Genomic DNA, 13,368 nt, shown 5'->3' with positions numbered 1-13,368 from the left:
GCTAACAGCTGACTATTAATGGAAACTTATCTCTACAAGATAATATTGAATATGTATTCAACTGATGAAGGAGGATCCACCAAAATTTGTTAAAACAATAATTTAAACTTTATCGACTTCATAAAGGTTAATATTTTATTTTAAATTTACTTAATAGTGAAAATAGACTCCAGGATGTATTACAAAAATCAATCTATCAATTCCAAAGAAAAATTAAAGAAACAGCAAAAGCAAAATTTCTTGAAGGAAAATCAGGTGAGCTGCCAGGAGTCAGACAAAAAGTCATCACTGTCATAACTTCCGACAAAAAAAAAAACAATTATCAACATGTGATGGAATTTAAAACACTACTAAAAATAAATAAACTCAGTCGATCAATACTGTAAATAATACCTGTGCTTGTTTCTTTGCTTCTTCATAAGCATTCATATCAATAGTATATCCCTTTTCCTCAGTCATAAGTTGAGTAAGATCCACAGGGAATCCATATGTATCATACAATTTCCAAGCTACATCACCTATACATTTAAAAAAATACAAAAAAGGTTATTTTACATATTTAAAACAATGTTACTTTTAAATTATATAAAATTCATAAAAGTAAATTTAACATATGTCTGTGCAAGTCTTCACACACATTCACTTACTGAATGAAGACATTGTGTAAAATGTATTGTGTCCCTCAGTAAGGAGAACGTTAATTTGTTTTTTCCTTAATATTTTATTATGAATGTCCCTGCTTTTTATTTGATATATTATCCAAATTAATGATAATTTTTTAGAATGATAATTATTACTGAAGAATTCATTTTCAGAACTGTCTCAACCGTCAGTTCTTTCATAAAAAAAAAAAAAAACGTTTAAAATTACATGTCAAAACAATAAAATAAAAGTTAAAAATTTAAAAATACAATGAGCAATTTCACTTTATCAAATGCTTACAAGAAACTAAATAATAATTGCAAGCTGTAGGAAATCTATGACATATTTTTTAAGTAAGGGGCCATTTTAACTTTGCTATCAACTTAAGTCTGGAAAGAGTTAGGGCCTGCATAAAGCATTTTATCAATAGTCATCTATTAGCAACAATAGCCTAGTCAAATTCATATTTTTTGCCATACATAACCTAATTAAAATGACAGCTGAAATAAATAGTCCTGCAAAGTGTAATGTTTGGGCAGTAATTTATTTCCTAACAATAAATCTGTTGTTGACATCTTCAAAAAATTGAGATGTTTAAGGATCACATGACGTATGTGAAGATAAAGTTTGAAACTGGTATCATTTGTTTCAAGAAGGCAGAGTATATGGTTTTGACAAAGAAAATAATAGTAATCTAACTGTGACTACAAGTGATTTGTTGGAAAAAGTACAAGAAAAAATTCATTAAACAGGCAATTTTTATTTTCACAATTATCAAATCAATTTCTAGACATTCTGTTTTGGGTGATATAAAAACTTTTAACAGAAAAGCTGTGTTACTTTACGAGGGTTATTTTTTTTTCAGATCCGATCGGTCATGTGATTAAAACCACAGTGAAAATAAAAAATTTTTTATTTGTAACAAGTACTTACACAATTATGCTATTTCTCTATGTAGTCGCCACTCCAATTTAGACATTTGTCGTAGCGTGGTACCAACTTTCCAATACACTTGTCACAGAATGGAGCCACCTGTGTTTTCAGCCATATTTCTACGCTGGTCTGCAGCTCAATGTCTATACCAAAATGTTGTCCTCCTAGCCAGCATTTCATGTGAGCAGAGGTGAAAATCGAATGGAGCCAAGTCCGGACGGTATGGTGGGTGATCAAACACTTCCCAACGAAAACGCTGCAGGAGCTTCTTTGTTACAGCTGCAGTGTGTGGCCAAGCATTGTCATGGAGAAATACAATGCCTGATGACAACATTCCTCTCCGCTTATTCTGAATTGCCCTTCGTAGACGTTGAAGAGTCATGCAGTATGAGGCTGCAGTGATGGTCGTGCCACGTTCCATGAATTCCACCAAGAGAACTCCATTCCGGTCCCAGAACACAGTAGCCATACACTTTCTGTTGGAGAAGGTTCGCTTCCACTCGCTCAACTAGATCATCGGTTGATACTCGCTTCCTTCCCTGCCCACCTGCATCATGAACATCTGTACGTCCTACTTTAAAGTTCCTGCACCATTGTCGCACTTTGCTGTCACTAACTGAAATTTCACCATACACATTACTTATTCGTCGATGAATTTCAGCTGCATTACACCCCTCAGCCTGAAGAAATCGAATTACCGCACGCACTTCACACTTAGTGGGAGATGCTATTGTTGTAGACATGTTTACGTGCTAGCTGCGTGTTCAGAACTAAATGAAGTGGTGCGGCGTGATTGAAGGCCATACTAGAGACGCTACACAATACATATGCGCAAAGGTTCATCTGATTTTTGCACGGGTTTTTATTTTGTGACCGATTGGACCTTGAAAAAAAAATACCCTTATATAACAAGGTGAAAATGTGTTGCAGAATATTTTATTGAAATAAAGTTTTCTCTTAGCAATCACTTTTGTTTTCATATAAAAAATTCACTTAATAAAGAAACAGATTATCAATAATTATATTAAAACTGTAGATATCATGATTTGATCAATTAAAGATTCTCTCTAGTAATTATTAGCAGAGTATCACACACATTATAGTCGGTTGTGAATTAATTAATTTTGTTCAATTGCTACCAAAATATAATTTTTTTTTGTATTACTAATGGTGTATTTGTTTTTTATGAGGAGCTCAGCTAAATGCTAAATTTGATGTTTATTTTAATAAATCTAGAATTTTCATTAATTTCAACTATTGTGCCAAATTTGAGGCTATAAATCACTAATAACACTTACAGGAAAGTCAGACCTGTAAATACCACATAAATAAAAAAAAACATACACAACAGATTTTATTAACTATTATACATTTTTATTTTGTATCTTTAATTATAAAAGCAAAAAACCAACCTGGGATAACTCTAGAATTGCCTAAACTTTTAATGGCTAGGTTAAGAAGACAGTGTCCTCTGCTCAGTGTTTTCAAAAACTGTATTTCTTCCTCATTAATAGTCTCAATAATTCCTTGAGGATCTTTTCTAACCTGCAAAACACAAATAATATTAATCCACAATGGTATTATAATGACCCTGATGAGATGATATTTTCATTCTTTCCTCTGCTAGATTAGCTCAAGGAAGGGCAACCACCCCAAAAGTCCTGTTTAATGTTACCACCTAACCCCTCTCCACAAAAAAAGAAACAGAAAAAATACATTAGTAAAAAGATATAATGATGAATGACATTCTAATAACAGTAAATGCAAAAATTAAAATTTATAAATATTACTAGTCCTTAGCGTGTGCAACTGACATGCTGAAGGATCATTTGACAAACACTACTTTGAAGTTACTTACTTTTATCACTTAACTTTCAACCTGTAATACCTTAAATAACTATTTTGTATTAAAGACCTTATCTACTCAACAGTTTCCAAAAGCTTAGCTAATATCTCTGAATAAATATGAAAACATTTTCATTACAGTATTAAAATAACCTCCTCAGCGGATAGTGCCACTTCTTTCTTTTTTTCATCTTAAATTTCCTCTTTACACAGATATAGCACAATAACAGACAGCTAACAAGCTACCTGATGCTTTTGTGAATCAAACTTCATTTTGAGTAATGCATATTGTTTGATTATATGATCCCATCTGTAGGAATTAATTTTATCCTGATTGAGTTCATTCTTCTTTATCAAACATGATTTTTTTTCAGCACTGTTGATATGGCAACAGAAAATGAAATACTTATTTCGAAACTGAAGTACATGTCAGTGAAGCAAAAAATCCAGATACATGTAATTTACCTGATTCAGACATCAGTGATAATTAAAATAGCTGTAATCAATGGACCTAAAATTATAATAATTAAAAGTGGTCAGGAATATAACTTTAACATCTATAGTGAAGAAAACCAGCCACTATAAACTATTTGTTGCAGATCATCCAGTTGGTATGGAGAGCCAGAAAGGAATGTATTCTCTCAAATTCCCTAACAGCTTATGAATGTTCAACCTCGTATCGGGGACAGACACAGAGGATGTGGTCTACTGTGTCGTCAGTCCCGCAATCCGGGCACTGACTCAAATCCACCAAACAAAACCTAGCCAAACTCACCTGAAAGGCACCATGCCCAAAGAGAAACTGTGTGATATACTGACTGGAGAAGACCCATCCAATCACACCTAAATCAGACACTATAGGAAATATACCATGCGTGTAGTGGGGGATTCGTCCCACCTGACCTGCCAAGACGCAAGGCCCCGGTCTTCAATATCCTGCTTTTGTTCTGACGTCAATAGGTTATTTACCTTGGAAATGTAGCATTCCTTACGCTCATTAGCCAAGATATCTATTGGTTTGACTCCTGCTATAACAAAGACTGCCTCCAGCGAGACTGTTCTACAACCGCCCTTAACAGCCAGCAGGAGAAGTCACTGGGCCCGTAGCAAAATGTCCGCGCAATACCTAAAATGCCATGTGGTGAGCCCAGACAGGATACGCATTGTGCGGTAATTCAACCCCCAATCGGGATGAATGACTACAGATTCTATAAAAAGTATCAATGGCCTTTTTTGCTACATACTGTAAATGTTCCTTGAACCAAAAATTCTCAACAAGGATAACACCCAGGTATTTTTGAGTCGTAACATACCGAATGGGGAGACCAGCCATTTGAACCCAGATTCATCACGAAGCGTCAATCGACCCTTAAGTAACATCATTGTGGTCTTTTCTGGGCTGAAAATCATCTTATGTTGGAGGCTCCACAGTCGGAGTGTCTCACAAGCACGAGCAGCTTGGAATTCTACCTCGTTATGCGAATCCCCTTCAATCAGTAGCAACACGTCGTCAGCATAAGCAACGACAATACAACCACATGGCAACCTTAAACGCAACATCAAATCGAATTCTATGATCCAAAAAAGGGGACTCAGAACCCTGCCTGAGGGCATCCTTTAGTTAAGGTCTTACGAACTTCTGAGCTGCCATCACGCAGGGAAACGATCTGATGGCTGAAATAACTTGAGAGCACTTCTAGTTCCTTTTGTGTACATTTGCGCTTCTGCATCAAAAACAGGGCAGAGGGCCACCATTTGTTAAATGCCCTGGATAAAATCCCTAATACATATTTACATGGCCTGGAGAAAGCTATATCCATCTCCTTTAGTATGACATCCTCATTGCTCTTGCCCGGTCAGAAACCATACTGGTTGTCCATTAGCAAATGATCAGTGGCCAATCTAACATTAATATGCAAATATAGGACCTTCTGAAAGACATTGTCAATCATGGGCGAGAGTGTTAGTGGATGGTAAGAACTAACAGTAGGATCATTGTCGTCAAAAAAGATCCTAACAACAACACCAAGTCTCCATGCTTCTAACACGCCGGAAAGTGGCCGGCAAAGAGCAACCTATTATATATTCTAGTTAGAGGACTAAGGACGACTGAAAGTGCTCGGACAAGGAGCTCCACTGTGATACAATCATATCCGGGGGCCTTGTGCCGTGCCATGCTACATCACCTGTCGCACTTCTGCCTCAGTGACCTCAAAAGATTGTAAATCGACTCGAAAATTGTGACTTCCCGCCTGACACACCATGGTATGAAACCTCACCCACCATAGTGTCATCCGGGAGCAAATCAAACAGCAAAATATTAAGGACACAGTCCTTATCAATTACCACACCCTTGTGGGTTGACAAACCTGACAGGAGGACATTTTTCTTGTGCTTATGTCCAAGGGCTCTATAAGCAATGTCCCAAGGGTTTCTATTCCCTTGCTCCTGAACGAAGGAGCATCAGGAATTATGCTTGGAGGACCTAATGCTATAAAAGTACCTAGTCCTCACTCTGCAGTAATCAGCAGTTATGGCCGGACGCCAATCGGGATCACCCTCTCTTTGCGCAGCCCTTCTGAATCGGTTCACAGACTGCTTCATTGCTGTCAGATTCTGAGACCACCAACCAGATATTCGTTCCTGGCTAGTGCCTCTAGGAATAGCGGCTTCAGCTGCTGCCACCACCACAGAAGTGAAATTTTCTGCCACGACATCTAATGGCTGGCTGTCAAGGCCTCGAGAAAAAATCTCCAGTCTGTACTCCAACAAAGATGAGAATTTTGGCCAGTCCGCCTTCCTATGCAGGAAGTGCCCCCAGTGTTCAGGAAAGTGTCCCTCATGGCCATCACACAGCTCATCTGCTATTTCGAATAGTCTCACCAATGATCACTAGAACAGTCATCGACTACAGACCAATCAAGGACCCTGCCAGGGATGTCCCTACCAATGGTGATGTCAATATTTGTACCTGAAAAGACCTGTCATCCATTGCACATACTGATGTAAGTGGCCAACTGGTCTGCATCTGCAACATTAAAGACCTCAAAATTGTGCTGCGCGATGTCAATTAGGCCACCGCCATGATCAGTGATCCCACTCTGCCAGAAAAGCTACTTCGCATTAACATCGGCACCAATAAGGATTAGACCATTGCCCACAATATGAAGGATCCTATCCCATCTCGTTAGGTGTTCCTCAGTGGGATCCGTGTACTGGAAATATGAACTAACAACTGTAAGCTTCTGTCCGCGAATAGCAAGTCTGACCATAACATGATGCGCGTCAGAAACCTGCCATATAAAGACACTATCAAGCGACTTCCTGCACAGAATAGCAGACATACAGATATGCTCTACACAAAACTTTTTCCAGCCATGAAAGCCTGGCAGATCACCCCTAATTGCATATGGATGCTGCAGAAGAACAACATCGAGGCTCCGACTCTCTACAATCTCACCTAACTCAACCTGGACTACATACGCACCCTGGGCATTTAGCTGACTGAATCTAACCATCTAAGGAATTAAAGTACAGCGCAACTTAAAAGATGAGGCAGACTTATGGGCCACATATTATGGCATCCTGGAATAATCGCTTTAATATTGGAGGAACATGTAGACGGGAAAAATTGTACAGGTAGGCAACATTTGGAATATGTAAAAGAAATTGTTAGGGATGTAGGATGTACGGGGTATACTGAAATGAAACAACTAGCACTAGATAGGGAATTTTGAAGAGCTGCATCAAACCAGTCAAATGACTGAAGACAAAAAAAGGTGTAAAAATTAATACCTCAAGAAAAAAACATGATATTACCATAATCATCAAGGTCATACTGATTATATTTTCTGGCTGCATGGCTATTGTTCATTATGTTTACAGTTTACTAAGAATTTTGTTTCAAATAGTAAGAAAGAAGCAGCAGAAGCATGAGGTAGCCATTGCGGGGAAGGGTGTTGCACCACAGTAATTCTCCAGCTTAAGCATTGTTCTTAATTAACAAGTTTGCAGTGGAAGTTTCCAGCCATCACTCTGAAAGAACCCTTGAAGAATCAATGCATGATTATTCTATCAACATTTCTTATATTTAAAAAATTCTCTTATACTTTTTTTTGTAGTCAATAAATTACAAATAAATTTTAAAAAAAGGTTAACAAACCTCTGGAAATACATGTCCCAATAACTCCACCACTGTGTTAACCAGGCTTCCAAAAAATCCAGGTTTTGCGTTAAGTTTTTCTGTAGCATAACGAACACCTCTTCTCAGAATACGACGCAAAACATACCTAACACAGCAAAACAAAGTAAGTCATTAAATTAAGAATTAATTACTTAAATGTAAATATTTTAATAACTGAAATTTGTACAACTTAATGAAGCGTAATTTAATGAGTCACAGAAAAAAAAACACTTTATGATATTTATAATCTGCAAGATGGAAAGATTCACACGAATTTGAGTTTTATTATAATTTTAAAACAGTAACAAATATTCTTTTCTACACTGAATTATCTTTTCTTAAATTTTTATTTTATTAAAAAATTATTTACAACCAAGAAATGCAATATAAATAATAACAATTTTTATATCAAACCTATCAATTTTATAACAATCTTGTGCACAATCAGAATATATATATTTTTTTATTATACGATTTTAAATAGTTTACAAATTTAATTATAGATAATCCTATTGAATTTATACCAAAATTTGAGTCATTTTCTCTGCTTTTTAGTAAAAATTGGGTAGAAATATAATATTGTCCAATGTTTTTTGAAGTGAAACAGGCTCTATTTTATTCAGTTATGGGAGGTTTAATTCAAATTATATTTTCAAAAAAGTGTGGAAAACCATAATTTTTACTCATTTTTTTATATATGCAGTTTCCTAGATTCGTATTCAATAAAAATATACAAAATACACATGTTAACATATGTTTTATTCATAGTTTTACTCAAATTTTTAATAAAAAAACAACACAAATTATAAAGAAATCAGCACCTAGAGATCGGGAAAAAAATTCCTGAGAATAATTTTTGTTAAATATATTATACTAGTGGACCTGACAATGCTTCACTGTTACCAGAATATTTACCACAGTTCAAACCTTACCAATCTCACTACTACATAAACCATAAAAAGAAAAAATATATACATAAATAACCTGAAACTAAATTTAATGTCAGTGTATATATGAAGAGATATCATCTGTATCAACTGTCATTGTCTACATACAATATCGAATTCCTCAGACAGTAATTGTGTGATTAAATATTATGGAACTAATATCATGTAAACATTCCCAGGACAGATAATAATAATAATACTGGTAACACTGCATTTGTTACCAGTTGATGGTGAGGATCGGTCTAGCCTCCCACGAGGTGCTCACATACCTTACCACTAACCTCACATGCAGTTCTCATGGGAAACCTGTTATTGTTGCTGAAAACAGCTACTAACATTTTCTCTGCTAAGCCATATATTTGCAGGTGGCATGAATACTACACCATTAAAAAACTACTGCAATAAGGTATAGTACCTTAAGATTTTGACCTCGGAATCCAATCACTTTGAATTAATCAATGTCCAACCCTGAGAATAATGTTTTTTAGATACTAAAAGGTTTACCAAATAATTTTTGTTGCTACTGATTTTTTTTTTTAGTAATTGCAATTATTTTATCTTTAATAAATAAATGTTTTGAAATTTTAATAGTATAATCGTTATTTACCAGAAATAGACATTAGAAAACATCTTGTAGAGATGTCACGTATCTAAAAAAGTTTGTAGAAGCAATAGGTGCAAGGGACAGGTAGCAGAAAGTGGAGGGGAAAACGACAGATGTTGCAGTACAATGTACTATATATGTATCTTGTTTAAATCAGTTTTCCCAGCCATGTGTTCAGTTCCCGTTGTGTACTTTGTGCAGTGAAAATTTTGCAACTTTATAACTATTTTACTGTGATTTACATTGTTCTCGCGAATTACTGACATATACTGTGAAATGTTTTATAATCTATTTATTTAGTAGTAAATTACAACGCATATAGTAAGTATATTATACTTTTATTAAAATACATTAAATAATAATATAATAAAATATGATATTCAATGTCTCTCCTTCTTTCGTTTGATGTAAGTTCAGTGATACAAGATTAAAATTATTGTATTAATATGAAAAGTAGACTACACAAAGCAAAGTTATTAGCATTTTTTTTATACAATATATTACATTGAATATGATATTCAATGTCTCTCCTTCTTTCGTTTGATGTAAGTTCAGTGATACAAGATTAAAATTATTGTATTAATATGAAAAGTAGACTACACAAAGCAAAGTTATTAGCATTTTTTTTATACAATATATTACATTCAAATTTAATACTTATCCCTAAGAATTTTTTCTTTTTATTTTTGGTTTTTATTGAAATGGAATGGAATCTTTGTATCATTCATTTGTGATAAAATTGGATCAAATATAGACTTAAGAGATATAATAAAAATAACCAAAGGAATATCAACTTTTAGAGCTGCTTCTCCATCTTGACATCAACATCAAGATGGATTGGTGAAATTTTTACAAACTGAGTTTACTTATGCTCATACAATATGCAGGCAGAAATATGTTAATAAAAGATATATCGAGATGCCCAAAAAGAAGGAAAATGATAATTCTGCACAGTCTCAACCAACAAAAAAAACTGCAATCTAGTATTTTTATTAGAAAAATAATTGTTTCATTTGCAGTATTGAGGCTAATGAGGTAAAAGAGAAAAAAAATAAGAGTCAATGAAAACAAATTATATACCTTAATAGCACAAATTTGAAAGATATATTATTTAGTTTTGTAGTCCTACATAAACATCATTCCTGTACAGAAATTTATAAAAAAATTCCCAGGATAAGACTGCAGAGTCTTGGAACAAAACACCATCCTGACTGTTATCTATCTTTAAAAATTACTACACAAGCTCAAAATGTTGAGAAGAAGATTCATCCTCGTACTTTGATGGTAGATATAGCTATGGAACAAATATATAAATATATTAAGGAAAACAATGATTGATTGTCAATTTTCCTTTCAAAAGTTAAAAAATTTATTTACAACAGAACACATACCCAATGATAAAGCAATTAAAACACATTTAACATCCCGCAAAGGAGGTAATATTATTCTTTCCAGTAAATTTGGGTCAGACACATTAATATGTTTCAAAAATAAACATCATCATACTTTCTCAGACAAATGGTACAGTGAAAAATCAAGTAATATTGACGAAGAATGCCAAGTTCTGCAGGCCGCTGACGAGATTATCAGAAAACATAAGAAGTCAAGGTTACTACAATGAAAATTATTCCACAAGTGACAAAATGTTTTTAGACACTGATGAATAGATTCCTAAATTGCTAAGTTTTCTGCTGTCAGAAATAATTTTAATTGATAAAAGACGTAAACCAGAAAATATTTCTTTATAACAAAAAATGCAATTCAATAGCGCATGCAATCATATCAGCAATACAACTGCGATCATTTATATCACCTCTACTTGTTGCTTTGGCTGTAATGTTTCACAGAAAAATTGGATCTCAAAAAGTTATAAATATACGTAACACGCTTGGTTTTTGTGCTTCATACAACGAAGCAAAATTATATTAAGTTTCAGCGACTTTGGCAAGTCCAATGAAAATTAAACTCTGTACTTTTGTGAATTTGTACACAATACTGCCAACTTCAATGTTAACGCAATTGATGGTAGAGGAACTTTCCACAATATGGGATCCTTTGAAATAAATATGCCAGATGATGGCATACAGGCCAGAGATCCTATTAAATGCTTGAAGGTGAACCCATCTGAATCTAAAATTGTTGAAACAGGAAATATCCTTCTTGAAGTATACTTCAAGACTGGGTATACCCAGTCACTGCAGATGTAGGATTTGAAAAAATTAAGGTGAAATTATCTGACATACAACCAGATATAGAACAGTTCATGATAAATGGCCAGTTGAACATTCTTTGGATGTACTTGAAATTTAAAACTGACAATAAATTTCCTGGACGGAATGGATTATGAATATTTTAACAAATGCATATGATTTTGATAAATCATTGATAATGTTTTTACCATTCATTAATGCAGCTCCAAGTGACTATAACACAATACATACAGGTATGATTACTTGTGTGGCTAATGCTACAGCTTAAGGTAAGAGAACTTGTATTTTAACATTCGACCAACCCTTGTACATGAAAGCATGTGATATAGCTTCTGCTATGTGTTTATCTGATGAAATATTAGTTGTTGTAAGATTGGGCTCTTTCCACAGTCTTATGTCATATTTAGGATCTATTGGTTACATCATGGGTGGTAGTGAAATTAAGGAAGCCTTTTGTACTATTTATACTGAAAACACAATAGATCATATATTGACTGTGCGTGCTTATGCTAGGGCCATATGAGCTCATATTTTATTGCAACAAGCTTTATCACGATTAATTCTTGTATACAATAGAGAGAATAATGCACAGTTTTGAGATTTAGTAAATGATGAACAAAATTCCACTATTTCTTAACTATACAGAAATTACTGAAAACCAACAGTTTCAAATACGTTCAGAAATTTTTGAAAATAAATTGTTGAACTTGAGAATAACAAGAAAACGTGTAAATTATGGATAAGTTATTTCCGAATGGTCTCTTTATTAAAACAGATTAGGAGACTGCTGACAGATTAGGAGCCATCAGGACATTTTCCTAATGTCAAGGCTTGTCAAATTTATTTACAAGACATGAAAGAACTGCAGACCACAATGGATCCCGTAGAGTATGAGAAGTTTACGAAGGTATACTTTACAGCTAAGCATTCAGATTATTTTTGTTCTGGCATTCCTACTGGCCAGATGATTCAATAAATTAACAAACATCGATGAAATCAATGAGTGTAGAAGGAGGTCCTTTTAAATGTGGTGTCAATGAAACCATTGTATATGAATGGTTCAAAGGTTTTAAGTCATAGACCAAGGTGATTTCTTGGAGTTTAAGATATTAAAAATAATAATTATTTTTTTACCCTCCAAGGAGGGTAAAGTTGTGAATTAAAGATATTCATTAAAGAACTCTAAAGACATAAGGAATAGAAAGATAAGACAGAAGATAAGGGATAGAAAAATTTTGTAATATATCATTTGAAAAAAGTCACAACACAGTGATTCCATAGATGTTCGGATAGAAAAGGATGACATAGATGTGAAAAAATTTTTTCACAACATAGCCCTTTTCCTGATACAGATGCTATTTGTCGATTGCAACCGGAGTAATTAGTGATGAAACAATAAATTGTTTTAACGCTTTCAAAGAAGGCATGAAGATAGTGAAAAAAACGGAGGGTTAAAGTTTAAAACATCTTGAATTATCCAAAAAATATAAAGTAAATCCATTATTGTCAAAAAATAATAATATTAAAGTTACAGACAATTTTATTCCAGTTGATCCATTGCTACTATTTCAGCAAATCTGTGTACTGAAAAATCCAATGAAGAGCTGAAAACTTATATTAATAATGAATTAGCCCCTTATCCTCTCGCTCTCTTTGAAAATTGTCAAATGTAGAGACAAATAAATCAACATTATAGAACTATTTCCTGAAGTCTCTATACCTATTCTTGGTGTAGAAAATTTTAATTATGTCACTGATGAAGGTATGTTGTTACACCAATGTAAGTGGCAATTAGAAGAAAAAATGGGATCAATATGTAATCACTATGTAAATATTGATTACATATTAAAGAATAATTAACGGCAGAAATGTGTATGTAGTATTTGACAGTTATAAAAATGAAAGCATAAAATCAGACAAAAGAAATCATCGTGCACTCAAAAATAAGAGTGCAGATGTCGAGTTTGATGAAGATATGCCCCTTAAAATTAGCCAAGAAAAATT

General features: G+C 33.9%; 1 protein-coding gene across 6 annotated transcripts in view; it reads right to left on the bottom strand.

The window, feature by feature from the left end:
• AlaRS (alanine--tRNA ligase, cytoplasmic) overlaps window positions 1-13,368 on the bottom strand; it is a 75,963-nt gene that overhangs the window by 36,081 nt on the left and 26,514 nt on the right. For all 6 annotated transcript variants that reach the window (XM_075355642.1, XM_075355644.1, XM_075355638.1 and 3 more), the window contains exons 8-10: window positions 7,583-7,709; window positions 2,988-3,120; window positions 394-518 (exon numbers count right to left, since the gene is read on the bottom strand). In XM_075355642.1, coding sequence (XP_075211757.1) covers window positions 394-518; window positions 2,988-3,120; window positions 7,583-7,709 — 385 coding nt within the window. The remainder of the gene's footprint in view (window positions 1-393; window positions 519-2,987; window positions 3,121-7,582; window positions 7,710-13,368) is intronic.

Source organism: Lycorma delicatula, chromosome 2 (genome assembly GCF_047948215.1).
Source record: "Lycorma delicatula isolate Av1 chromosome 2, ASM4794821v1, whole genome shotgun sequence".
Classification (NCBI taxonomy): Eukaryota; Metazoa; Arthropoda; class Insecta; order Hemiptera; family Fulgoridae; genus Lycorma; species Lycorma delicatula.
Note: the sequence above shows the minus strand (reverse complement) of the source record. Positions and strands in the feature narration are given on the sequence as shown.